Here is a 25,550-nt window from a genome sequence, read left to right as displayed (position 1 = left end):
GTATTCACCCATTTGTTGTCCACCAAACAGAAGAGTTTAATAGTATTTGTTTACTTTTCTGTTACTACAAAAGGTATAGTAATAGAAAAGCATTGGCTCTTAAATATTGTATTTATGTCAGATTTATTTATAAAGCACAGTGATAAACCACAAATGTTCACAAAAGAGCTGCAAAAAGATCCATCCAACATAAGACATGAAGTAACAAAAGATGCTAAATATAAAACAAACAGTGAAACAACATCCCTGCTGGATACATTTTAATTTATTAATTTATCAGATCAATTTATCTATAAAATGATTCATTAGTCATATAATCAGCTCACAATACCAAGAGTCCAAATGAAAGTTTCAAAAGATGCTTGAATGAGGTTTCTCTTGATATTTTGGTGAATAGGATCAGGAGGGGAAAATTATCAGTTGTAAAGGTATCACCTTATATTCAGCTTAGTGCAAATACTGATGGAAATTAATTTCAACCATTTTGTTTAAATTATTGTTTACCTTTGCTTATTAATGGAAGCCGGCAAAATGCCCAAATCAGGCCAGATTAAAAATCAATATAAAGAGAATGATGACTCATTCCCATTCCCAAAACTGCTTTAAAAATGACGTACTTACTTTTTCATTTTTATTACAATTTGAAAAAGGGTCTGAGGGGGAATATACATATAGTGTACTGAGGTTGAGTTTACCAAGTTTCTAAAAATTTGACACTGTTTTGCTTACTGAAAAACACTCATTTATGATATCCTTCATGCCATTGAACCAACCAAAATTTTCAACATGATATTACAGTTAAGCAACCAAGCGGAGAAAAGAAGTTGTGTCTCGACTTGCCTTACTTCTCTGTAACAGAGTAACTAACTTTATTTGGTGTTGTATTTTTAAGTTACTATGTTAATGCTCAGCCTGTATCTTTAGCAGCATATAGCAATAAATATTACTATAGAATAATATAGTAATAAAATAAAATGTTTGTTTTTTCAGTTGCTTTGTATCAAGTAGATTATCTATCAAGTAAATGTCTGAAATAAGCTTAATGATGATGATGATGATGATGATGATGATGGTCTGCTGGAAATTGTCTCTGTTTTCCGGCTCACTGCCAGGACACGACCCACTACTACCTACCTAAATGAGTTCACATTTACTATATAGCCTAGTCAAAAAAAAGATGTACAATTTGTCAGCATTATTAACAATTTTGAACAGCCGACTATATAGTAAATGTGAACTAATTTAAGCATAGTGAAGTCAGGCCTGTGGGTGGGGTAAATGAGATTCAACAGGTTTTAAGCTTAGTTGTTATACAAACCCACAAATCACTTTTTTCTCTAATGGACTGTCTAACAAATGAAACATTTCCAGCAGCTTTAAATGATTCCCAAGGACTACTGATTACATATTTACAGGGATTTCCCACTCCTATCCATACTGTAAAACATAGATTCTGTTTTGGGACTGTCTACCCACCCCATATGAAACTCTAAGAAAAGTACATTTTGTGAAATTGTATACTGTAAAATATGTATGCTGTATTGAGAATACTGTTCATGTTATTATTTACTGTATTGTGTCTCAATGTCTTAGGTGCTCTGTTATGTGTACCCCTACCCCACAACAATGAAGAATGAAATCAACTGATTGAAATATATCATATTTGTTTGTCCAATGTCATTCCAGGATAAACATTCATTCTTTAATTCTTATTGTCCTTTTGGGCATATATTTTGGATTGTATCATTCTTATCAGAATTTGTATTGGAATAATGTTTTACTAATAGACAGGTTGAGGAATGAGACACTGTAGGGGGTTTTGCAATACTTACAAATTTTTCTTAAATACATTTCTCACAGAGGGAATTCTATCTTATTAAAAGTTCTGTTGGGAATTACATGTTTTTTTTTTTTTTTTTATCGTACTTTATTTTGTGTTATATTGGAATCCTATATGTTTTTTTTTACCCAACTGGGGTTGCGTCCAAATTCTGAAATTAGGAAACGTCTGATGGAGCAGCCTGATGAAGAGTGATATTTTAACACGGTGGACTTGTAAACACACTTGTTTTGTTTTTGACTGGTCTAGCATGCAAAGCACTTAGCTTAAGCTTGCTAGCATCACCGTCTGCTATGCCACTAAAGAAAGACATCCGCTTACAAAATTTCGTATTTTAAAAAGTTGAGTCAACACAAAAGACTACAAGACATTACACATAACGAGTAGATAAGATTATACCCCCAAAAGTAGCATAAATAGCGGGGGGCACAACATGCCGTTACACACACCCGTCACTGAAATCCCTCCGTGGGAAATCAAGGACACGAAAATCGTTCCTAGTGTGCAAAAAACGCAGTTCTACCTTTTGAAGGTAAATAATTAAAAACGCACAAGGAATACAATGCGACTTGTTCTGAAAACAAACAAACAAACAAAACTATGTGTGTGTATATATATATATATATATATATATATATATATATATATATATATATATATATATATATATATAACGGTTTATATATATATATATATATATATATATATATATATATATATATATATATATATATATATATAAAACCGTTTAACACTATATAATCAAAAGCTCTCTTTATATGTGCATAAACATGTCGCCAAAAAGTCTGATATCAATGCAAAAGCGGAGGCTAGATACATACAAAGGGCAGCCAAGCATGCTTATGTGATGACTGTAAATATGCACCCCCTAAAACCCTCCTCCGACCCCACCTCCTCCGAGCAAGTTCAAACTAGAAGAAACTTCTCTTCACGCATGTTTTTGTTTCAATCTGTGGTTTCGTTTTTGATCCGGTGTATCTCATCTGCATTAATATCTGCGTAACAGACGCACGTTATTTGCTACATGTTGCAATAATTGTATTTTATTTTCTTTGACTTGCAGTGCGGAGTGTTATAAACTGAAGAGATGAGTGAAGAAGACAATTATATACTCGAGCTGGACTCAGAGATAGAGATAGAGGAGAAAGAAACTGAGATTATGCTAAAAGAATTTGGTGAGTTCTGTATTCATTTCATCACTCCTTTATCACTTATATCTTACAGGCTTCACAACTTTTCTTTAGTTTCTTTTAGTTTATGATGCAGCAGGTGTGGTGAGCCTCAGGAAGAGGCATATTCAAATCAAAGGTGACAGTGTAGAGATAATATGAAATAATGTGCTCAAACTGTTGCTCAAAGAGCATGCAACCTGAAATTACTTTTAACACATTTACTTAAGTCATGCTCAAAAAACTCAACCTTGTTTGTAAACCAGAAAGACAGGTTACACATTTCTGCACCATGCCTCTCATAAGGATTATTTTCCTTCTCATTAATTATGCATGTGTGTGCGTGTTTGTGTGTATATTGTCTATTGTAGTGATGAACGTCACAGTTCCATGGAACCTCTGTTTATTCAACCGTACTTTCATTCTGCTCAGTAAAAACCTCATAAACATGATATAACTTTATTAAAGTGGGAATATGTGACTGTTACTTTTGTTATTGATATGATTGTTTGTGATGAATTTACTGGTTTTATCAAGTGCAGTCATAATGGCACTAATACATACTGAATTGAATTGACATCTGTAAGGAATGTGTGTTTGTGCAACACTGAAATATTCAATAATTTTTCACACACTTCCTTTCAAAAGTTTGGACACACTTGACTCAATTTGTGTTGCTCATGCTACAAAAATCCTATTGATCTCAAGGCTTATGCATAAATGCTTGCAGTTAGATTTGTAGACAAATATAAATTGTGTGTATGTATTAATTTCTGTACAAAGCAAACATTTTAATTAAGTGGATAGTAAAGGAACATCAGTCAACAAGTGTCTATCATACATGATATTCCTAATAAGCCCAGTAATACCCATTCTGAGATCAACACAAGTTAAGCTCGGGGCCTGGGTATCTCAGCGAGTATTGACACTGACTACCATCCCTGGAGCCGCGAGTTCGAATCCAGGGCGTGCTGAGTGACTCCAGCCAGGTCTCCTAAGCAACCAAATTGGCCCGGTTGCTAGGGAGGGTAGAGTCACATGAGGTAACCTCCTTGTGGTTGCTATAATGTGGTTCTTGCTCTCGGTGGGGCGCGTGGTGTGTTGTGTGTGGATGCCGCCAAGAATAGCGTGAATCCTCCACGCGTGCTACGTCTCCGCGGTAACGCGCTCAACAAGCCACGTGATAAGATGCGCGGATTGACGGTCTCAGACGCGGAGACAACTGAGATTCATCCTCCGCCACCCGGATTGAGTTGAGTCACTACACCACCACGAGGACTTAGAGCGCATTGGGAATTGGGCATTCCAAATTGGGGAGAAAAGGGGAGAAATAAAAAAAAAGTTAAGCTCAATCGACAACATTTGTGGCATAATATTGATTAACACAAAAATGTATGTCGACTCGTCTCTGCTTTAATAAAGCAACAGCAACAACAAAAAAAAAAAAAGCAAAAATCTGGGTTAGAGTGAAGCACTTACAATGGAAGTCAATGGGGCCAATCCATGCACATTAAAATACTCACTGTTTCCAAATTATAGCCACAAGACTTAAACAATATGTGCATTTACATGATATAAGTGTGATAAATTCACTTACTTTATCCAATTTTACAACTTGTCATGAAGACATAAGGCCGTAAACCCCAAAACTCTAATTTGACAACAAACATGATGATTTAAACAATAAAATACACAACTGTTAACAGAATAATTACCGTAAGTGTATTTATAAAATTACAAGCGTCACATTTCTGCCTTTAAACCCTCCAATAATTGGCCCCGTGCAACAAATGCTGTCGATTGTGCTTGACTTGTATTGAACCCGGAATATTCCTTTAAGGAGCACCTCATAATTGAGACAATGATCAGAGTGTGCAGAGCTGGAATCTACACATACAAGATCAAGTATAAGATCATTTTAATTTGTTTAGTGTTTTTGGTTACATTAAACACATACTTCCATTTGTGTTATTTTATTGCATTAATGACTTAACTATTATTCTAAAATGTAAAATTGTTATAATAAAGAATGAGAAGATGTGTCCAAAGTTTTGACTGGTAAGTGTATGTGTCAGGCCTGCTGGTGTTGTGTGGAGAAGGTTGGGGTTTATGTGTTGGATTGGGTGTATTTGTGTGGTGGGGGCATTATTCAGAAAGTCTGTCAGATGTGGGACAAATGAGTTTCCGTCCTACTGGCTGTTTTCAGGCTGTTGCTATTGACATTTTCCACCCGAGCGTGTAACATCTAATTTGAGTTTAAAAATGTTCCTTTATGCTATTCCCCCTGGGAAGTTGTTGTGATTGGGCTGTCCCATCACTGCAAGTAAACAAGACATCAGAATTCCAGAGCGTTTGTTCACATGCTGTGTCATTTAGTTTGATTCTTTTAAGTGTAATTTGCTGTCCTAAGTTCAGTGCTTCAGTGTTTGGGTTTATGGGATGTACGGTATATTAATAATTAATATATTGTATTATGACTTAATTAGAATGCATGCACCATAAATATATGTTTGGTCCTGTTTATAAAACAAATGCAATAAATGATATCTGTCTGTCTCATGGGCTAATATGCAGTATATATTTCTTATATTGGTTATATTTTGTGTTATAATTTTTCCCAGTTTATTCTGAGGAGTTGCCGACATACAAATCTATTCCTAAAGGTCAAGTTGTGCCAAAAGTGGAACGGGTTTGTTTCTTTTTTTTTTTTTTTTAATCTGTCTACCTTTAAATGACAAATCTGGAGCAGAAATACTGGACAGGAAAAACACTTATATTAAGGAAGACTTTCCTGTGACATCAGTTTTCTGTTTGCAGGCTGATTTCAATGGTAACCCCGACTCGTTGTTTTTCAATGATGGAAAGAGACGGATAGATTTTGTTTTGGTCTATGAGGACGAGTCCAAAACTTTGTCTATTCTAAGGAGAAAAGTAAGTCAAAATCACTCTAACTGCACACATACAGTACTGTGCAAATGTCTTAGGCACATAAGATCTTAAGACAAAAGCATTTGTCTTAAGATGGTTATTTATATCTTTAGCTTTAGTGTGTCAATAGGAAATATAAATGTTAAACTCTCAAACATTACTTTTGCAAATAGAAAAGATTAGAATAGAAGAACAGGGAGCCCTGCAACAGATGTCATGGCCCCCACAAAGCCCCCCCACTGAACATCGTGTCAGTCTGAGATTACATGAAGAGACAGAAGTAATTGAGACAGCCTAAATAGATAGAAGACCTCTGGTGAATTCTCCAAGAAGCTTGGAACATCCATTCTGCCAACAACCAAGAAAAACTGTGTCCAGCTGTACCTAGGAGAATTGGTGCTGTTTTAAAGGTAAAGGTGGTCACACCGAATATTGATTTAGCTTTTTTATGTTTACTTATCTTTGTATGACATTAAGTGATATATGAAAACTATTTATGTCATTATTTTTGTAGACATCCTCACTATGCAACATTTTTCACAAGTGCCTAAAACTTTTGCACAGTATTGTACATGTTGTTAATTTCCTCATACCTATACCTCAACCGTTACTAACAGTAGCCCTAATTTACACCCAAACCCTACATTTTAACCTGACCTGTAATTCAAACCTTAGCCTTAAACATAAATTGGTTTGAAAGCTACATCTGTAGTTAGTGTTTTATTGACATTATAGTAAAATACTTTATACTGTAGGTGATTATTGCACTTTCTCTTTTTCAATCTTAAAGGGACAGTTCACCCAAAAAAGAAAATTCTTTCATCATTTACTCCCCCTCATGCATCCCAGATGTGTTTGAACTTCTTTCTTCTGCTGAACACAAATGAGGATTTTTAGAAGAATATTTCAGCTCTGTAGGTGCATACAATGCAAGTCAATCGGGTTCAAAACTTTGAAGCTCAAGAAAGCATATAAAGGCAGCATAAAAGTAATCCATACGACTCCAGTGGTTTAATCCATGTCTTCAGAAGTGAAATGATAGGTGTGGGTGAGAAACAGATCAATATTTAAGTCCTTTTACTATAAATCTCCACTTTCAAACAGCCCTCTTAAGCTCTCTCTTCTAACCAAAGAGGAGTTCTTCTTTTGTTTTTGGCATTCACATTATTTGTGCATATCGCCACCTACTGGGCAGGGAGGAGAATTTATAGTAAAAAGCTACTTAAATATTGATCTGTTTCTCATCCACACATTGTTAAAGATTTTCCTGTCAAAAAACAGTAAAGAACAGGCAGCAGGGTTGCCAGCAAGTTACTGTAAAATTAACGGTGTCTTGCTGTTGCTGAAATTAACAGCTAGATACTGTTTTTACAGCTACAGTATACAACTGTAATTTAGCAGCATATAGCTTTCAAATTACATACTATCTACGGTTGTTGAAATTAACAGCTAAGTTCCCAGCATGCACTGCGGCATGAAGAAATTACTTTGATTATTTACTATTTACTGGTTTATTTTGACGAAGTTGTTTTTGCAGTCTAAGTTACTTGTATTTTAATGTTCAGATTTTACTTTTTTATGTAAAAGTATGTTTGTTAATTGTCACCATTGTTGTGTTTTTTATGCAGAGAGTTGAATTGTGTGTGTGTCTTTATAAGAACAGGAGTTATGCTGTAAATTCATCAAAAACATCAGACACTCAATTTGCTGATACTGTTTTTGTTTTTATGTGTAGTGCATCACTATTGCCACATATAGTGCCATTTGCAAGGTAGGATCCGACATTCAGTCTGACCTTAGGTTTTGTCTTCCAAGTAGCACAGTGCAACAACTTGTGTTTTACTTCGACACAAATTGACTGGCTGGAAGAACATAATATAATAATAAGGAAGGTCCAAGGTGCCAGCTCAAGAGAACACTAATCACCATAATGGTGACTTCAAACAAAACACAACTATTCATAACAAAACAACAACACTAAATAAAACTAAGACTTCTATTAAGTCTGAATAAAAACTTTTGTAAGGTATTTTTTTTAATTTTTTTTTAGCCCCAATGCATTGCCAGAGCATACATACTTATTCAAGCTAGATAAAAGGCTTATGGGGATTTCACCATTATAACACACAATGTACTTCTCATTAGACAGACATGTGAAGGCTGATGTGAGATAAAGAACAGGGGAGTTAGTCAGAAGCATCATGAACACTCACCATGTGCCACAAACTTGAACTTTCATGGGGGTTTTAAAATATACGTTTCAAAATGTCACTAGCTTTCACCAAGATGATATCATGATTTTGAATGTTAATTTTCCCTAATGCCTTGCAAACAACAGCTATTGATCTCCCAGAATGCAACATTTTTAACAGCAAACTATTGTATTTAAGAGTCACAGTAGATTGCTGTAGGAATTTGGTCATAAATTTACAGCAATTTTTTACAGTGCACCTATCATATCGTTTCTGACGTCATGGATTAACACTGGAGTCGTATGGATTACTTTTATGCTGCCTTTTTGGAGCTTCAAAGTCCTGGTCACCATTTACTTTCATTGTATGCATGTTACCTACAGAGCTGAGATATTCTTCTAAAATCTTCCTATGGTTCTGCAGAAGAAAGTCATACACATCTGGGATGGTATGAGGGTGAGTAAATGATGAAAGAATTTTCAATTTTGGGTGAACTATCCCTTTAAGAGACAACTATAAGTAGTAGTATAACCATTAAGTAAGCCATTTGTTGGCTAATTTCTGTAGAAATGTAAAGAATGTGGCTCTGTGGCGCTTTCAAAACATTGGTCTGTTTGTTTGAGTATCCCAACCAGTCATTCATTTTGCCATTCGGTTTGGGGATGCTAGGGTTGCAGAAATGTCACTCTTTACCTTTATGTCTGGAATTAAGACAGCAATTCATACAGGCTTTTATATGTATTCTGTCTTTTGTTCTGCAGCAGAGACGAAGAGAATGTTTTGAAGCAAGCCTGATGAATATGGGTTTGGAACTGGAAACAACACAGTCTGTAAGTTGTTTAACTGAACCTTTGGGACATTTAAATAAGACCTCCTGTTAGAAGCACTTCCACCAGCAAATATGAACAGCTATGAGAAGGAGAGGACCCATGTTGTGTTCTCTTGTCTCAACCTGTCTCTCTGCTCTGCAGGAATGTTATTGTTCGTATTTGCATATACGCGCACCTTTCTGTAGTGTTCATTTTGAGAGTTTCCTTTCTGGCTGTATTTTGTACTATAGGTGGTGGATGAGAAGCTGTGCTATATGAAAGTGCACATGCCCTTTGAGGTTCTGTGTACATACGCTGAGGTTCTGCACATCAAACTGCCCATTCAGCCCAATGATCTGGCCCCTCGCTCATCAACGTACAACTGCTTCATGCAGTACTTCTACCCCAGTCCGGAGGTCATCGCCAAGGAGACAGAGTTCTTCACGGCCCCGTTCAAGAAGAATCAGCTGGAGTATTTTTACGTGAAGGACAGAGAGCTGTTCTTCACACCGGCCATGAGGAGTAGAATGGTATGATAAACGTTACTATCAAGGCTGATTTTGAACATGGATTCGGAGCAAGCGATCAAACCAAGTGTGTAAACAGTCGCACTTTACGGTTAAGCTGCAGTTTACTGATATGCTGTCGATTGCAGGCATACTTCATCCTCTGCCGAGCTCCGTATGATGTCAAAGGAAACGTTAAAAAGTTTGGCATCTCTAAGCTGCTGGATGGAGGCGTGTACAAGGCTGCATATCCTTTACATGATGTAAGTACCATCAGTGTTCTGATTGGTCTTGCGCTTGCTCTCTGTGAAAGGTTATTGGCTACGGTCGGAATGGAATACTGTACGGTAACACTTTACAATAAGGTTTCTTATCATGAACTAACAATTAGCAATATATGTTTTACAGCATTTGTTAATCTTAGTTCATGTTAGTTGATTGTATTAGTATAAGTTTTTTGTAGTTTTTTTTATCCCCTTTTCTCCCAATTTGGAATGCCCAATTCCCACTACTTAGTAGGTCCTCGTGGTGGCACGGTTACTCACCTCAATCCGGGTGGCGGAGGACAAGTCTCAGTTGCCTCCGCTTCTGAGACCGCCAATCCACGCATCTTATCACGTGACTCGTTGTGCATGACACCGCGGAGACTCACAGCATGTGGAGGCTCATGCTACTCTCCACGATCCACGCACAACTTACCACACGCCCCATTGAGAGCAAGAACCACTAATCACGACCACGAGGAGGTTACCCCATGTGACTCTACCCTCCCTAGCAACCGGGCCAGTTTGGTTGCTTAGGAGACCTGGCTGGAGTCACTCAGCACGCCCTGGATTCGAACTCACGACTCCAGGGGTGATAGTCAGTGTCAATACTCACTGAGCTACCCAGACCCCCAGTATAAATTGAAATTAACATTAACCAGGATTAGTTGATGCTGTAAAAGTATTGTTTATTGTTAGTTCATGTTAACTTATGTAATTAACTAATGTTAACAAATACAGCCTTATTCTAATTGTTACCCAAAAATCTAAATAAAAAAAATAAATTTTGTCATAAAGCATGAAGCCTGTTTTTTTTTAGGACCATTATAATTTTTGACAGTTGCATTATTTATTTATTTATTTATTGCATATTTTTCGCTGATATTTTTAGTATTGTAATGTGTCTGAATGTTCATGTTTTCATCTGAATAAGAAAAAAAATGGTGAGAATCACCATTAAGAATAATGGGGGGAAAAAATCATAGTAAAAAAATCAAGTAAAACAATCAGACACATTAAAGTAAAAAGTACTGTACTACAGTTATTTTTATTTTATTTTTTATAAATCAGCATAAATAATAGTCAGTAGAACAAGTAAAGAGTAATTACAGTAATGAGAATTAGATTTTTGTATATTACGTTAAAGGAATATTCCGGGTTCAATACAAGTTAAGCTCAGTCGACAGTATTTGTGGCATAATACTGATTACCACAAAAATTTATTTTGTCTCGTCCTTCCTTTTCTTTAAAAAATCTTAAAAGCAAAAATCTGGATCACAGAGGGATACAAGTTGGCAAGATGACTTGCAATACCGGGATGAGTGGTCTGATATGTCTTAATCCCCAGATGTGTGGTTATTACTCAGAAATATCAGACCGCTAGTATTCCAGAGACCCGTGTTATAAGCAAAATACATATAACTTCTTATTTCTTTATTTTGATTTTAGGTTTAAATATGACCTGGACATGTTCTTGCCAGGTTTTGTGAGATTCACCTATAAATCCATCACCTAACATTGCATATTGTGCCCAGTATGCATTCTGTGTACTACTCTCTTTCAAAAATAGTATGCCATTCCTGTAGTATGCCAGTAGTCTCCTTTTCTATGATCTGCCACACTTTGCTTTTATTTGGAGCTTCTGTTTTGCATTTTGCATTTAAACTGGATGCAATTTATGTTATGTAGCTATAATGATGCATGAGTTCTTTACTGCAGTATTAATTGATCACTAATGTGCTTTTTGCTGATATCATTTATGATTTGTGTAACAGTGCAGATTTAATGTGAAATCTAAAGAGCCGTATTGCCCCAATGAACGATTTCTGCTGTACAATGAGTGGGCACATCCCAAGAGTTTCTACAAGATGCAACCCCTCGACTTGATAAGGTGTGTGTTTGCATGATTCGTTCTGCTATTGCATTCATGCAGCTTCTGATTTTAGTCTCTGGTCTGACTTCTGCTTCCCTCCATATGTGATCAGTCTGTTCATATGTTTCTGCTCTCAGAAAGTATTATGGGGAGAAGATCGGCATTTATTTTGCCTGGTTGGGTTTCTACACGGTCATGCTGATGCTCGCCGCTGTGGTCGGTCTCGGCTGTTTCATATACGGATACACAACCAGAGAGACCAGCACGTGGAGGTACAGCCTCCTGATGATACTGAATAATAAAAACAAATACCTGAATCAAATGTGCCAAATATCTAAATATCTTGTATTTTAAGTACAATAAAAAAAGTCAGTATTTGCCTGCATCTAAGAACCCAACAACAGCTACATGGTTTAATTTGCAAAAATTCCCATTAACGTTCTTAAATTCCCGTTTTGAAATGTATCTAAACTCAGCTCAACAATCAACTGTAAATCTGACCAATAAGAGAAAAACATGATGTCACATCAAATAATGTTTATAGTTTTGACATTTCAAAGATGTTAAACATGTTATTTGAGCCATTTAGAGAATGATGAAAGGAATAGGAAACCTATTCCACATAATTTTATTAATTACTATGATCATTTCTTGCTTTCAGATCATCATGTTTTAAGATGTTAAATATTCGTAATATGTTTTGTCCTTTTTTTGCTTTGTGGCACAATGGTAATGTCTGTGTCTGATGGAGCGGCTGAAAGAAGTAAATTAATCATAAACATGACATTTTCTCTTCTGATTATATTTCTACTGAGAGATACTACAATATTTGCTTGGTTATCTCTAAATATCACTTGAATTTGTTGTAGACCAGGGGCTAAATTTTCTTCAGATTTTTGTGAGAGCGCTAATTCTAATCGCAATTTTCGTGCCAGGGCAAAGCGCAAGTTTGCACTATCTGTGGGTGTTTGTGCGCAAACTGTGTGTGTTTGTTGTATGTTAATGAAGTGGCACAAAGCGCAGTTTGCTATTTTCCTGTGAAATAGGTCGTTGTGCTAAGACGTCTGAAAACCACGTATTATCTCAGCGCAAAGTCTAAACTCAGTTCTGCATTTGCAGTTTGGAGATTCCACCAGCAGGTGGAAATAAAGTTCATGTCCAAACTCTGAAAATATAGTGGAACATCAAATTATGTCCCTGACAATCAGAGTTTTATATGAGTCTTATACGAGAAAAAAAAAAGTATGACATTTGTGTTAAACTCTCTATAGGTCATGGTTTATTTTTCAATTATTATTATTATTATGTTTAAATTTACAGTTGTATTTATGGTCTAATTTGTAAGTTTAAAGGTATTTTTCCACCTGTTGTGGTAGAGTGATTTTTATGTCACTGCAAAACGGGTCGGTGGAGGAAGTTGGAGAGAGTACAATGTTTGGAATTGGTAGGCTATGATTTGTTTGTGTTTCAAAAAATTTATTTAATTTTTCAAAATCCAAATCGACAATCATCAAGGACCCATTTTATGCACAAAAGAACGTAATTTTCAATTCTTCTAATTCACTGCATACAGTCCATTTACATTACCAACTTCTTATGAATGTGCTGTCTTGGTTTATATCACTGGTGCTTGAGGGAATGAACGAAATAAGATGCAGACAGTGGAATAATAACCGGAGAAAACCTCAGAATTAAATTGCACGTAATCCCGCCCATTTGCACGTTGCGCGTACGATTTCGCCAAACCTCCTTGCGCTTTGACTTAGTGCATGCTTGCACGAAAATACCAAACTTTCATGGCCATGCCCACTGACTTTGCGCTTATGACTTATGGCATAGCCTTGCGCTTAACACTAGCGCTCTTAAAATAGGGTCCCACAGGTTTTCAAACTGGGGTCCGGGGACCCCCAGGGTGCCGCAACGGAGTGCAAGGGAATCTTTAAATGTGTAAATTGTAAAACAAAATAGGCTAAAATGTTTTATTGAGTGTGCATTATATTTTATTATTACTTTTGGCTTTAGTACAATGACAATATATAGCCATTTTATTTGTTTTATATTTATTTTGATTTTGAGTTTGGTCATTTGTCATTTTTATTTGTAATTTTTTTTGTAAACCTCATGTAGTCTTCATAATATCATGCTTACTATTGTTCTCATGCTATAGAAATGGGTATTTACACATATAACATAGTTGCCTTTAGATTTAGGAAGAGGGTCTCTCACAAGGGGATCGTCATATTTCAGGGTCCTTGACAAAAAAATTTGAAAACCCCTGTTCTAGATCATTAGATATGATGGTATCTTTTGAAGACCTGAAACCAGTTTCTTTATGGGTCTATTGTAAATGTGGATTTTGACTTTGATTTTGACCATAACTATGTTCTTTGATTGGACAGCAAAGAGGTGTGTGACCCTCTGATTGGTGGGAATATTATCATGTGTCCACAGTGTGATAAGGACTGTCCATACTGGAGACTGAACACCACGTGCGAGTCCTCTAAAGTGAGTCCCACTGATAGTTTAAGCAGCGCTTCAATACACACATACATGTTTGTGTTGCATCAACAGGGCTCATTCAGTGGTTTAAACACCCACAGCGTCTGGACGGGAGGATTTGAGGATTTCATGTCTGATCTTTCCTCTTTGTTGATCTGAAACTGACAATGTGTTTCTGCGTTTGTTTTACTCCACAGAAACTGTGTGTGTTTGATAACTTTGGGACATTAGTGTTTGCAGTTTTCATGTCTGTTTGGGGTGAGTGATGTCACACTTAAAAGTCTCATTCTGATTGAGTGCATAGTGCTCTTCACATACTGTAGATTTCAAAGGAACAAAATATTGGTCACGTGATTATAATGGCTGGCCTCGCTCATTTGGATGTGACTCTAGTCTCATTTAGCCAGATTTTTGACTGCTGGCATAAAGTCAGGTCCACATTGCCGCTTATTGGCAAAGAATGGGACGTTTAGGGGCAGTTAAATGGAAATGCATTAACCGAGCCAGTCAGATTGGAGCATTCTTTGTGCCATGTGTTTCTTCTCAGTGACATTGTTTCTGGAGTTTTGGAAACGGTACCAGGCAGAACTGGAGCATGAGTGGGACATGGTGGAGTTCCTTCCACAGGAAGAGCAAGCTCGACCCGAATACGAGGCCAAATGTGTATACGAGAGATTCAACCCTGTTACACATGTAAGGGCTTTACTGGATTCAGAGTTATAACTTTTTTAGGGATGAACCACATGACATAATAACATCAATTTGAAGACAGAGCACTAAACCCAAACTAAACCATTATGTAGTGGATCTGATAGTGTGTTTGTGTTTTATACAGACCAAAGAGAAGGTGCCCTACACATCCTGTGGGAAATGCATGAGAGTATCGTGTGGAATTGGGACCGTGTTATTCTGGGTAATCTTGCATTAGATGTAAAAAGATTTTGGCATCTTAAAGTCAACATGAAATCAAAATTCACCCCATTTACTTTCCTAACACATGTTCCTGATCTTTTTGTAAATTATTCATCAGTGCATGTAATTACATAGAAAAAAAATGTAATAACTTGCTCTGCCTCTGAAACATCTTTTCTTTTCGGTTGATGTCACCAAGCACTTACGCCCTACATTTTTCTGGTTAAATATCATGTTTCATGGAAATATGTCACATTATGGACGTAAAAAGGGTTGCAGATGTCATAAAATCTACCACTGTTGATCTATCTGATATTTGTTCCTGTCATTTTGTCAGGTTATGCTGATTATCACGTCGGTAGTCGGGGTGATCGTGTATCGGCTGGCGATGTTTATCACGTTCTCTGCGACACTGCGTGCTGATCTGAGGGATCGTAAGGAGCTGGAGCCGTTTAAAGAGTATGTCACCCCTCAGATGGCCACATCCATCACTGCCTCCATTATCAGCTTCATCCTCATCATGATTCTGAACTACGTCTATGAAAAAGTGGCCATCTGGATCACAGACTTCGGTGAGAGACCAACAGAGGCCCTTCACACATGAGGCAAAGGATGTAACCACCAGAATTTAAGAATTGTCCGTGCCCCACAAGATGTTGGATTTGAATGGAAATGACGGGAAGAATTTTAATTTAAAGAGTACTTAATAATTAGGGCACTATTTTAAAAGCGCTATAACTTAAGGGCAGCACTAAGCGATAAGTCAATGTCAATTGTGATGACCATGAAGTTTTGATATTTTTTGTGCAAACATGCGCAAAGTCTAAGCGCTAATGGGCTGGGTCAAGTGCAATTTAATTCTGAGATTTTTCTCCGGCTATTGCACCGTCTGCTTCATATTAAATATACCATTTCCTGTCATGCAACGTCGATTTAAATGAAGACAGCCTATTCATTAGATTTTGGCATTGTAAATGGGCTGTATGCACGTAATGCATTAGAAGAATAGAAATATGGACTTTTGCGCAACAGCTACATCCTTGCTGTGAACTCTCTCCCGTTTTGTCTGCCATCGTTCGAGATAGTGTTAAGCTGTGAAAAACTACGGAGGATGTTTTGGTTTCCTTCTGCTTCCGGACCGCAATGTACAGTATGTGTCCTCTATCGGCCTGAATCACCTGCGGCCTTGACGGTGTCATGGGACGCTTGAAACATGCTTTGCTTCTCACCCATATTTCATTGTTTTATGTACAGTACTTTCCAAATGTCTGAGGTGCATTATATTTTCCACAAAACATTTGTCTTAAAACAGTTATTTTATATATTCTGCTTTTTGTGTATCAGTAGGAAATATCAGTTTAGATTTTAACATTCCCTTTGCAAAAAGAATTGAACAGAAGTACAAGGAGCCCTACAACAGATGGTATTGAGCTTAAATAGAAGCTTGGAACATCCTATCTGCCAAAAACCAAGAAAAACTGTGTCCAGGTGTACCTAGGAGAATTGGTGCTGTTTTGAAGGCAAAGGTGGTCACAACAAATATTGATTTAGCTTTTTTGTCATTAAATGCCATCCCAGATGTGTATGAATTTCTTTCTTCAGCAGAACACAAATGAAGATTTTTAGAAAAGTATCTCAGCTCTGTAGGTCCATACAATGCAAGTGAATGGTGGGTGAGAAACAGAACAATATTTAAGTCCTTTTTTACTCTAAATCTCCACTTTAACTTTCATTTTCAGATGTGAAAGTGAAACTAAACAGGCACCACATGTGACTTTCAGATGTAAAAGTGAAAGTGGAGATTTAGAGTAAAAAAAAGACTTGAATATTGATCTGTTTCAAGTTTTGGCCACCATTCACTTGCATTGTATGGACCTACAGAGCTGAAATATTCTTCTAAAAATCTTCATTTGTGTTCTGCTGAAGAAAGTAAGTCACACACATCTGGGATGGCATGAGGATGAGTAAATGATGAGAGAATTTTCATTTTTGATTCATTTTCATTAACTGTCCCTATAATTGATAAGTGAGAACTATTTATGGCATTGTTTTTGAAGACATCCTCACTATGCAAAATTTTTCACAAGTGCCTACAACTTTTGCACAGAACTGTATAGTTGTCATATGTTTCTCTGTTTTATGTTTAATGTCTGTGCAGTGTTCTTGAGTTTGGAAAGGTGCTATACAATTTATGATTATTAGATTGTTATCGATCTACTGCCACACAAATCATGGTTTAATGGTGATCGATAGCTCTTTGATATCATCTGCTGGTGGAATCTCCATACTGCAAATGCAGGAACTGATTTTAGACTTTGCACCAAGAAAAGACACGCTTCTCAAAGGTCTTAGCGCAATGACCAATTTCTCAGGAAAATAGCTAAATGCGCTTTGCGCCACTTCATTAACATACAACACACCCACAGTTTGCGCGTATACACCCACAGATAGCGCAAACACTCCCACCCACATCGAAACCACACCATAATAACTTACCATCATTCTGTGCTACAGAGCTGCCACGGACAAAAACGGAATACGAAAACAGCCTGACTCTAAAGATGTTCCTCTTTCAGTTTGTGAACTATTACTCGTCCTGTTTCTACATCGCGTTCTTCAAAGGGAGACTGGTGGGTTATCCGAGAGAGCCCGTGTACTGGCTGGGAGCATACCGCAATGAGGAGGTGAGACTTTGCTGTAAGATTATTGCATGTTATGAGGTAGTACATCCAAGAATTGATACATCAATATTAATAGATCTTTATTGTGGTGTGGTAAACTATACTGTGTTCAGTGTGATCCTGGAGGCTGCCTTACTGAGTTGACTACACAGCTGTCAATCATCATGACAGGGAAGGCCATTTGGAACAACATACAGGAAGTCCTGCTGCCGTGAGTATCACGCAATCTCAGGCCCGCACACACACTGTCACCACTGTGAACCTGATCACTTAAAAACAAATTATACTGTTTATGGAAATAATATTTACCATAAACACTAATCAGTAACCCTTAATATAGAACTGGTGAAAAAAATAAAGCAATTAATAAACAAATGCTTTTCTAGGTGGGTGAAGAATCTGATATTCCGTCATTGCACTCAAGTGGGTAGCGAGAAAGTAATTCCACGCTGGGAACAAGACTATCAGCTACAGCCAATGGGGAAGCTCGGCCTGTTTTATGAATACCTGGAGATGGGTGAGATATTACACACAACTGTATCTTTAAATGCATTTGTGCTGAATGCCGATTAATGCCAAAAATTATTTTGATTAAAGTAAGGCACTTAAAGTAAAGTACACACTATTTAAAACTATAGCCACACAACTTGTACATACTGGGCCCAATTTTAAGAGCGCTAAGCGCAGCGCTATATTTTAAGTCATATGCGCAAAGTCAATGGTGTGGCCATAACATTTTGGTATTTTCGTGCAAGCATGTGCTAAGTCTAGGCACGTGGGTTTGGCAAAATTGCGTGGGCAAAGCGCTAATGGGCATTTAATTAGGAGGTTCTTCTCCGGTTATTGCACCATCTGCGTCCTATTATATAGTCCATTCCCTGTCAAGCTCCAGTGATCTAAACAAAGACAGCACATTTATAAGAAGTTGGTAGTGTAAATGGACTGTATGCAATGAATTAGAAGAATATAAAAATGGACTTATGTTTTTTTGTGCATTAACTGCGTCCTTGTTGAATGTCAGGCATATTACAATGACAGTGACACACTCCTGTTATACACATGGAAAAATCTGGTTCTTGTCAGGATTTGGATGTAGGCTTTGTTAAATTATAGAGAATGTAAGTATTGTTAATCATATTAATCAAGTGACACAAATTATTGCTAGTATTAACAGTGATAGAATCGGCACTCGAATCTTAAACCAATAATCTTTATAAATTCCAATTACACTTCAAACTAAAATATAATCAATATAACGAATTTGTCAAAAAATCGTATATGTATAACGACCTCCCCAAACTCAAACATTTTACCCTGTCCAACTTCTTCCTGCCACTTTTGCAGTGACTTAAAAATCACTCTACAACAATAGGTGGAAAAATACCAATTCAGACTAGATCATAAGTACATTGTAAATGTACACATAACAATAATAATAATAATAATGATAATAATTGAAAAATAAACCATGACCTCTAGATAGTTTAACACAAATCTCATAAAATGTTGTTTAAAAAATGGCTACAACAGTGATTTTCAGGGACATAATATGATGTTCCGCTATGTTTGGACATGAACTTTATTATCACCTGCTGGTGGAATCTCCAAACTGCAAATGTAGGAACTGAATTTAGACTTTTTCCTGAAAACAGACCTGATGCTGAAACGTCTTAGTGCAATGTCCAATTTCTCAGGATAATTGCAAATTGTGCCTTTGCACCACTTCATTAACATACAATGCTGTGAGGGTGTGGCCGGGCCGTGAGGATGCACGCCTGGTGCTGAGTTGCCCCAATCAGCAGGAGAGAGAGATAAGGTGGAACCGGAGATGCCAGAGGGAGAGAGTGATGCACGCAGCCGCTGTGTTAACCCGGTTCCCGCTTCCTCCTTGCTGATGAACAAGAGGCGTGTCTGCCACATTGGTGCCGAAACCCGGGACTGGAGGAAGACGCGCCATCAGAGAGCCCTCGCCACTGATGGAGGATTGCGACGCTGGGGATACACGATGGTATTGGAGCGGTCCGCCAGGTGGTGGAGGAGCCCGCTGCCATCCGCCAGGTGGCGGAGGAGCCCGCTGCTGTCTGCCAGGAGGCGGAGCAGTCCACTGCCGTCCACCAGGAGGCAAAGTCCAGTGCCATCGCCCGGCGTCATGGAGGATCGCTGCACAGCTGGCTGAGGACCGAATGGCAGCGAGGTCAGGAACCGGAGTGTTTTTCTTTTTTTTCCTCTCTCTCTCCCCTCTCTATCTCTCGGGCTCTCCCGCTCTCTTTCTCTCTCCCCTCTCCCTCCCCTCAACCTACTCAGGTTCCCAGGAGGCAGGGAAGACCAGCCGGCGGCAGAATGGCAGAAGGGGCAACTCCCCCCCCCCATGGTAGGTCAGGCCGGGGAACCAACCAATCAATCGGGTGTTGGGGGAATGTGATGAGGAGGAGGGCGTGGCCGGGCCGTGAGGATGCACGCCTGGTGCTGAGTTGCCCCAATCAGCAGGAGAGAGAGATAAGGCGGAGCCGGAGATGCCAGAGAGAGAGATGCACGCAGCCGCTGTGTGTGTGCGTCAGTGTTTTGTTATGCTGAAAAGCAGTTTTATGTTGTGTTTAATTAAAAGTATTTTTGGTTGATAACCCGGTTCCCGCTTCCTCCTTTCCAATGAACAAGAGGCGTGTCTGCCACAAGTACATCCACAGATAGTGCAAACATTTACATTTAGCAGATGCTTTTATCCAAAATGTCTTACAGTGCCCTTATTACAGGGACAATCCCCCTGGAGCAACTTGGAGTTGAGTGCCTTGCTCAAGGACACAATGGTGGTGGCTGTGGGGATTGAACCTACAACCTTCTGCTTACCAGTTCAGTGCTTTAGTCCACTACACCACCCATGCCCACTTGTGTTTTGTACTAGCATGAAATTAGCACTCTCATGAAAATAGAGCCTAATATGTGTTAATATGAGACTAGTGTAATAGAATCACTAATCTTGTTTTTGCACAGTGTAACTTTTGCATTTTCTTGAAGTGTCTATATTGTAGTCTATATTGTGGTAATCAAGACTGTGCCATAGATGTTTATTGATAGTGCTTAACTTATATAGAACCCAGAATAGTCCCTTTAAACACATCAAGCATTAAACAGCATCCAGTTATATCATCCAATCAGCTGTTATTATGAAAAAACTGTTGTCCTGCACTCTGAACTCTTTCAATTCCGCAGTGATCCAGTTTGGTTTTGTGACTCTGTTTGTGGCCTCGTTCCCGTTGGCTCCTCTCCTGGCATTCATCAATAATCTGTGTGAGATCCGTGTGGACGCCTGGAAGATCACCACCCAGTTCCGTCGGATAGTTCCAGAAAAGGCTCAGGACATTGGAGCCTGGCAGCCAATCCTACAGGGGATTGCAATCCTAGCAGTGGCCACAAATGTGAGTTCAGTGGAATTAGTGATAGTAGTGCTTGTGTTGTGTAATTTTGGACAAGTTTACTCACGGTATGTGTGTGTTTTCATCTCCAGGCCGCTATCATTGCCTTCACATCTGATATGATTCCTCGTCTGGTTTATTACTGGGCTTTTTCTGTAATCCCGTATACAAACAGCTCAGATCACACTATGCAGGGCTTCGTTAACAGCTCACTGTCTGTCTTCAACATCAACGACTTCTCAGAGAAGAGCAAACCTAACAATGACACCATTCCATACTGGTTTAATAGCACCACATGCCGGTAAACATTCCCATTTATTACTGTACTTTTAAAATAAATGTTATAAGTGGAACCACTAGTGCTTTAAAGAACTGGTCCTGCAAAGAACCTTTATTTTAAAGAATATGGTTTAAAGCTAAAAAAATAAGACGTCAGTATAAAAATAATGACTAAATATAAAAATGTTATATACAGAAGTCAGAAGTTTACATGCACCTTAGCCAAATATATTTTTAACTCAGTTTTTCACAATTCCTGACATTTAATTGTGGAAAACATTCCCTGTCTTAGGTCAGTTAGGATTACTACTTTATTTTAAGAATGTGAAATGTCAGAATAATGGTAGAGCTTTGATTTCTTTCATCACATTCCCAGTGGGTCAGAAGTTTACATACACTTTGTTAGTATTTGGTAGCATTGCCTTTAAATTGTTTAACTTGGGTCAAAGTTTTGGGTATCCTTCCACAAGCTTCTCACAATAAGATGCTGGAATTTTGTCCCATTCCTCCAGACAGAACTGGTGTAACTGAGTCAGGTTTGTAGGCCTCTTTGCTCGGACTTGCTTTTTCAATTCTCACCACAAATTTTCTATCGGATTGAGGTCAGGGCTTTGTGATGGCCACTCCAATACCTTGACTTTGTTGTCCTTAAGCCATTTTCCCACAACTTTGGGGGTATGCTTGGGGTCATTGTCCATTTGGAAGACCCATTTATGACCGAGCTTTAACTTCCTGTCTAATGTCTTGAGATGTTGCTTCAATATATCCACATAATTTTCCTTCCTCATGATGCCATCTGTTTTGTGAAGTGCACCAGTCCCTCCTGCAGCAAAGCACCCCCACAACATGATGCTGCCACCCCCATGCTTCACGGTTGGGATGGTGTTCTTCGGCTTGCAAGCCTCACCCTTTTTCCTCCAAACATAATGATGTTCATTGTGGCCAAACAGTTAAATTTTTGTTTTATCAGACCAGAGGACATTTCTCCAAATATATTTGTCCCCATGTGCACTTGCAAACTGTAGTCTGGCTTTTATATGGCAGTTTTGGAGCAGTGGCTTCTTCCTTGCTGAGCAGCCTTTCAGGTTATGTCGATATAGGACTCGTTTTACTGTGGATATAGATACTTGTCTACCTGTTTCCTCCAGCATCTTCACAAGGTCCTTTGCTGTTGTTCTGGGATTGATTTGCACTTTTCGCACCAAACTACGTTCATCTCTAGGAGACAGAATGCGTCTCCTTCCTGAGTGGTATGATGGCTGCATGGTCCCATGGTGTTTATACTTGCATACTATTGTTTGTACAGATGAACGTGGGACCTTCAGGTGTTTGGAAATTGCTCCCAAGGATGAATCAGACTTGTGGAGGTCCACAGTTTTTATTCTGAAGTCTTGTCTGATTTCTTTTGATTTTCCCATGATGTCAAGCAAAGAGGCACTGAGTTTGAAGGTAGGCCTTCAAATACATCCACAGGTACACCTCCAATTCAGTACACCTCATATCAGAAGCTAACTGGCTAATTTCCTAAAGGCTTGACATCATTTTCTGGAATTTTCCAAGCTGCTTAAAGGCACAGTTAACTTAGTGTATGTAAACTTCTGACCCACTGGAATTGTGATATAGTCAATTAAACGTGAAACAATCTGTCTGTAAACAATTGTTGGAAATATTACTCATGTCATGCACAAAGTAGATGTCCTAAACGACTTGCCAAAACTATAGTTTGCTAATATTAAATCTGTGGAGTGATTTAAAAATGAGTTTTATTGACTTCAACCTAAGTGTATGTAAACTTCTGACTTCAACTGTACTTAATATTTATTTTATATTATTTTTGTCTTTTATATATATATATATATATATATATATTTAATTCTATAACAATTATATAAAATGTAGTGTATATATATGCTGTTTATGTAAAATGATAATATGTAAATAATACATTTAAAAATATAATAAATACTTTCATTCTATAAATATAGGATACAATGTTTTTTCTATTATAATGTTATTAGAATATATAATACAAATATTCACTGAGCTTCATTATAATTTAAAGAGCATTTAATTTGGTAAAAAATATACATTTTATATATATATATATATATATAAATGCAAAATAATATGTAAATATACATTTTTATAAATACAACAATAAATTCATTTTTATATAATATAATATTTATATATTTTTTTATAGAATATATAATGATAAAATATTCACTAAGCTGCATTATTATTTAAAGAGCAGGTAATTTCCTAGACAGTTAACACTAGTTTATGACTAATTAATCAACATTTTGTTTTCAATCAGGTATCGAGATTTCAGGAATCCTCCTGGTCATCATAATGAATATGAGTTCAGCGTACATTATTGGCACGTCATTGCTGCCAAATTGGCATTTATGATTGTGGTAGAGGTAGGTGACTGATGAACTTTCATGTTAGCTTGTGTGGTTTAATAGTTAACGGTTGTAAATATGCAGTTTATCTGTTTTTCTCCTTTCAGCACGTTGTTTACTTAACCAAGTTCCTACTGTCCTACATGATACCGGATATTCCACAAGCTCTGACAGAACAGATCAAACGTGAGCGTTACCTGACGCAGGTGATCCTGCATGAAACCAATATCAAACACTTCACTGACCTTTTGAAGCCTGTTGCTGAGGGACTTGAGGACCAAGTTGAAGAGCCGGATCTGGACTTGGACCCGCATTTGTGAAACCATCTAATGATGGGGTGGGGGGTGGTGATTCTGGATCAATTCTGCATACCAGAATTGATCCAGATGGTTGAGAGGGAGGGGCTTAACAATAAGTGAGCTTGGTGATGTCATCCAGCATGAACAGTCGTTTTGGAGGTGGAGCAAGTTGTTACATTTTGATAAAAGACTGTAATGACAAACATTTCTGTTTTTTGGAATAACATGCTCACTGACTGCACAATAAGACCAGGAATGTGCTTTAAGAAAGTAAAGGGGGTCTGAAAGGTTTGATTTCATGTTGACTTCAACTGCACCCCTCCCCTAGTCTAAACTCCACCTTTATCCCTATTCCACCTATTGTCTGAGACTTTTTCAAGGACTTTGCCTTAAAACCTCAAACAAACAGAGCCAATGTTTGCATAGTGCTTTTAATTTTAACTGACACTTTTTATTCAAAGTGGCTTACAATAACTTTATTGTTCTGGTACCTAGTAAGTGCCTTAGCTTAATACAGATGGAACAGGAGACGGATCTTAGTTGGAGTTCAAACCTGCAGCCTCAGCATTAGCACCCCAGATCTTTATTAGGCTTAATAAGTTAAGAAATTGTCCTTTGTTTCATTTCAGTTAACATATAAAATGTTATAAAAACCCAGGTATTTATATGATATGTGATCTTAGGGAACTAATGTGCATAATTTGGTATAAAATGATTATTTTTATGAAAAGACTAACAAGTGTTTGAGGTTTATTCAAGTTTTAATATTCAAGCCACTTAAATATATTTTAAACTGTTTTGACCACTGATTTGAATGTGAACATACCATGTTCTTTGAACATGAATCATGGTAAAATCATGGTATTCTTTTAACCACCTTTGGGTATGTTGTAAATACCATGGAGTATGAATATGGTAATAATTCAGCACCATAATATATCAGATACTGTCACTGTATCTGGTGCTGCAACAATACTTTTTGGAAATACTTTTTGAATATTTATTTAGTTTATTTAGCAGTCAGCATAAGATGCCTTAAATTAACATTTTTTTGAATTCTAGCTATCACAATTGTGCTCTGTATTTGTGTGTTTTAATTTTTTGTATTTGTTACCTGTTTGTAAAATATGTTTACATTTATGTATTTGCATATGTATCGACCGTAACATTTTTAGATAATCAAAAATAAACGGTTACTGATAAATGTATGGATTGGTGGTTCTTGTTTTCATTATCAATACGTGCTTCATTAACCCTTAAATGCATAGGTGTTTCTTCAAACATTATTACATACTGTACCTTGGGTCTTTAGCAATATCAATCATAAATGCATATACAAAATTCCCAGATAGTGTCAAATTTTCAGCGGATATGGTTTCAAAAAAAAACATTTTCAAGACAGTTATAAAATAACAATAGAATATATTTTGATATACTTTAATGTTTTATTTTTCATTTATTATT

The 25,550-nt window shown here is 37.4% G+C and overlaps 1 protein-coding gene across 2 annotated transcripts; it reads left to right on the top strand.

The window, feature by feature from the left end:
- Window positions 1–2,767: 2,767 nt before the first annotated feature.
- On the top strand, window positions 2,768–25,272 carry LOC127436510 (anoctamin-6-like). 2 transcript variants are annotated; one of them, XM_051690740.1, is made up of 20 exons: window positions 2,768–3,036; window positions 5,652–5,719; window positions 5,848–5,961; window positions 8,912–8,980; window positions 9,211–9,489; window positions 9,615–9,728; window positions 11,504–11,619; window positions 11,739–11,873; window positions 14,001–14,106; window positions 14,298–14,358; window positions 14,648–14,793; window positions 14,936–15,013; window positions 15,350–15,584; window positions 17,527–17,696; window positions 17,807–17,904; window positions 18,080–18,210; window positions 20,901–21,106; window positions 21,196–21,404; window positions 23,700–23,805; window positions 23,895–25,272. In XM_051690740.1, exons 1-20 carry the CDS (start codon window positions 2,949–2,951, stop codon window positions 24,105–24,107), a joined length of 2,742 nt encoding a protein of 913 aa, XP_051546700.1. In that variant the 5' UTR covers window positions 2,768–2,948; the 3' UTR covers window positions 24,108–25,272. The 2 variants fall into 2 exon arrangements, with proteins under 2 accessions (XP_051546700.1, XP_051546701.1); XM_051690741.1 differs by lacking the exon at window positions 5,652–5,719.
- The last annotated feature ends 278 nt before the right edge of the window (window positions 25,273–25,550 follow it).

The sequence above is a fragment of the Myxocyprinus asiaticus genome, chromosome 47 (genome assembly GCF_019703515.2).
Source record: "Myxocyprinus asiaticus isolate MX2 ecotype Aquarium Trade chromosome 47, UBuf_Myxa_2, whole genome shotgun sequence".
Lineage (NCBI taxonomy): Eukaryota > Metazoa > Chordata > Actinopteri > Cypriniformes > Catostomidae > Myxocyprinus > Myxocyprinus asiaticus.
The sequence above is the reverse complement of the archived record's forward strand: the minus strand, read 5'-3'. Positions and strand labels throughout refer to the sequence as shown.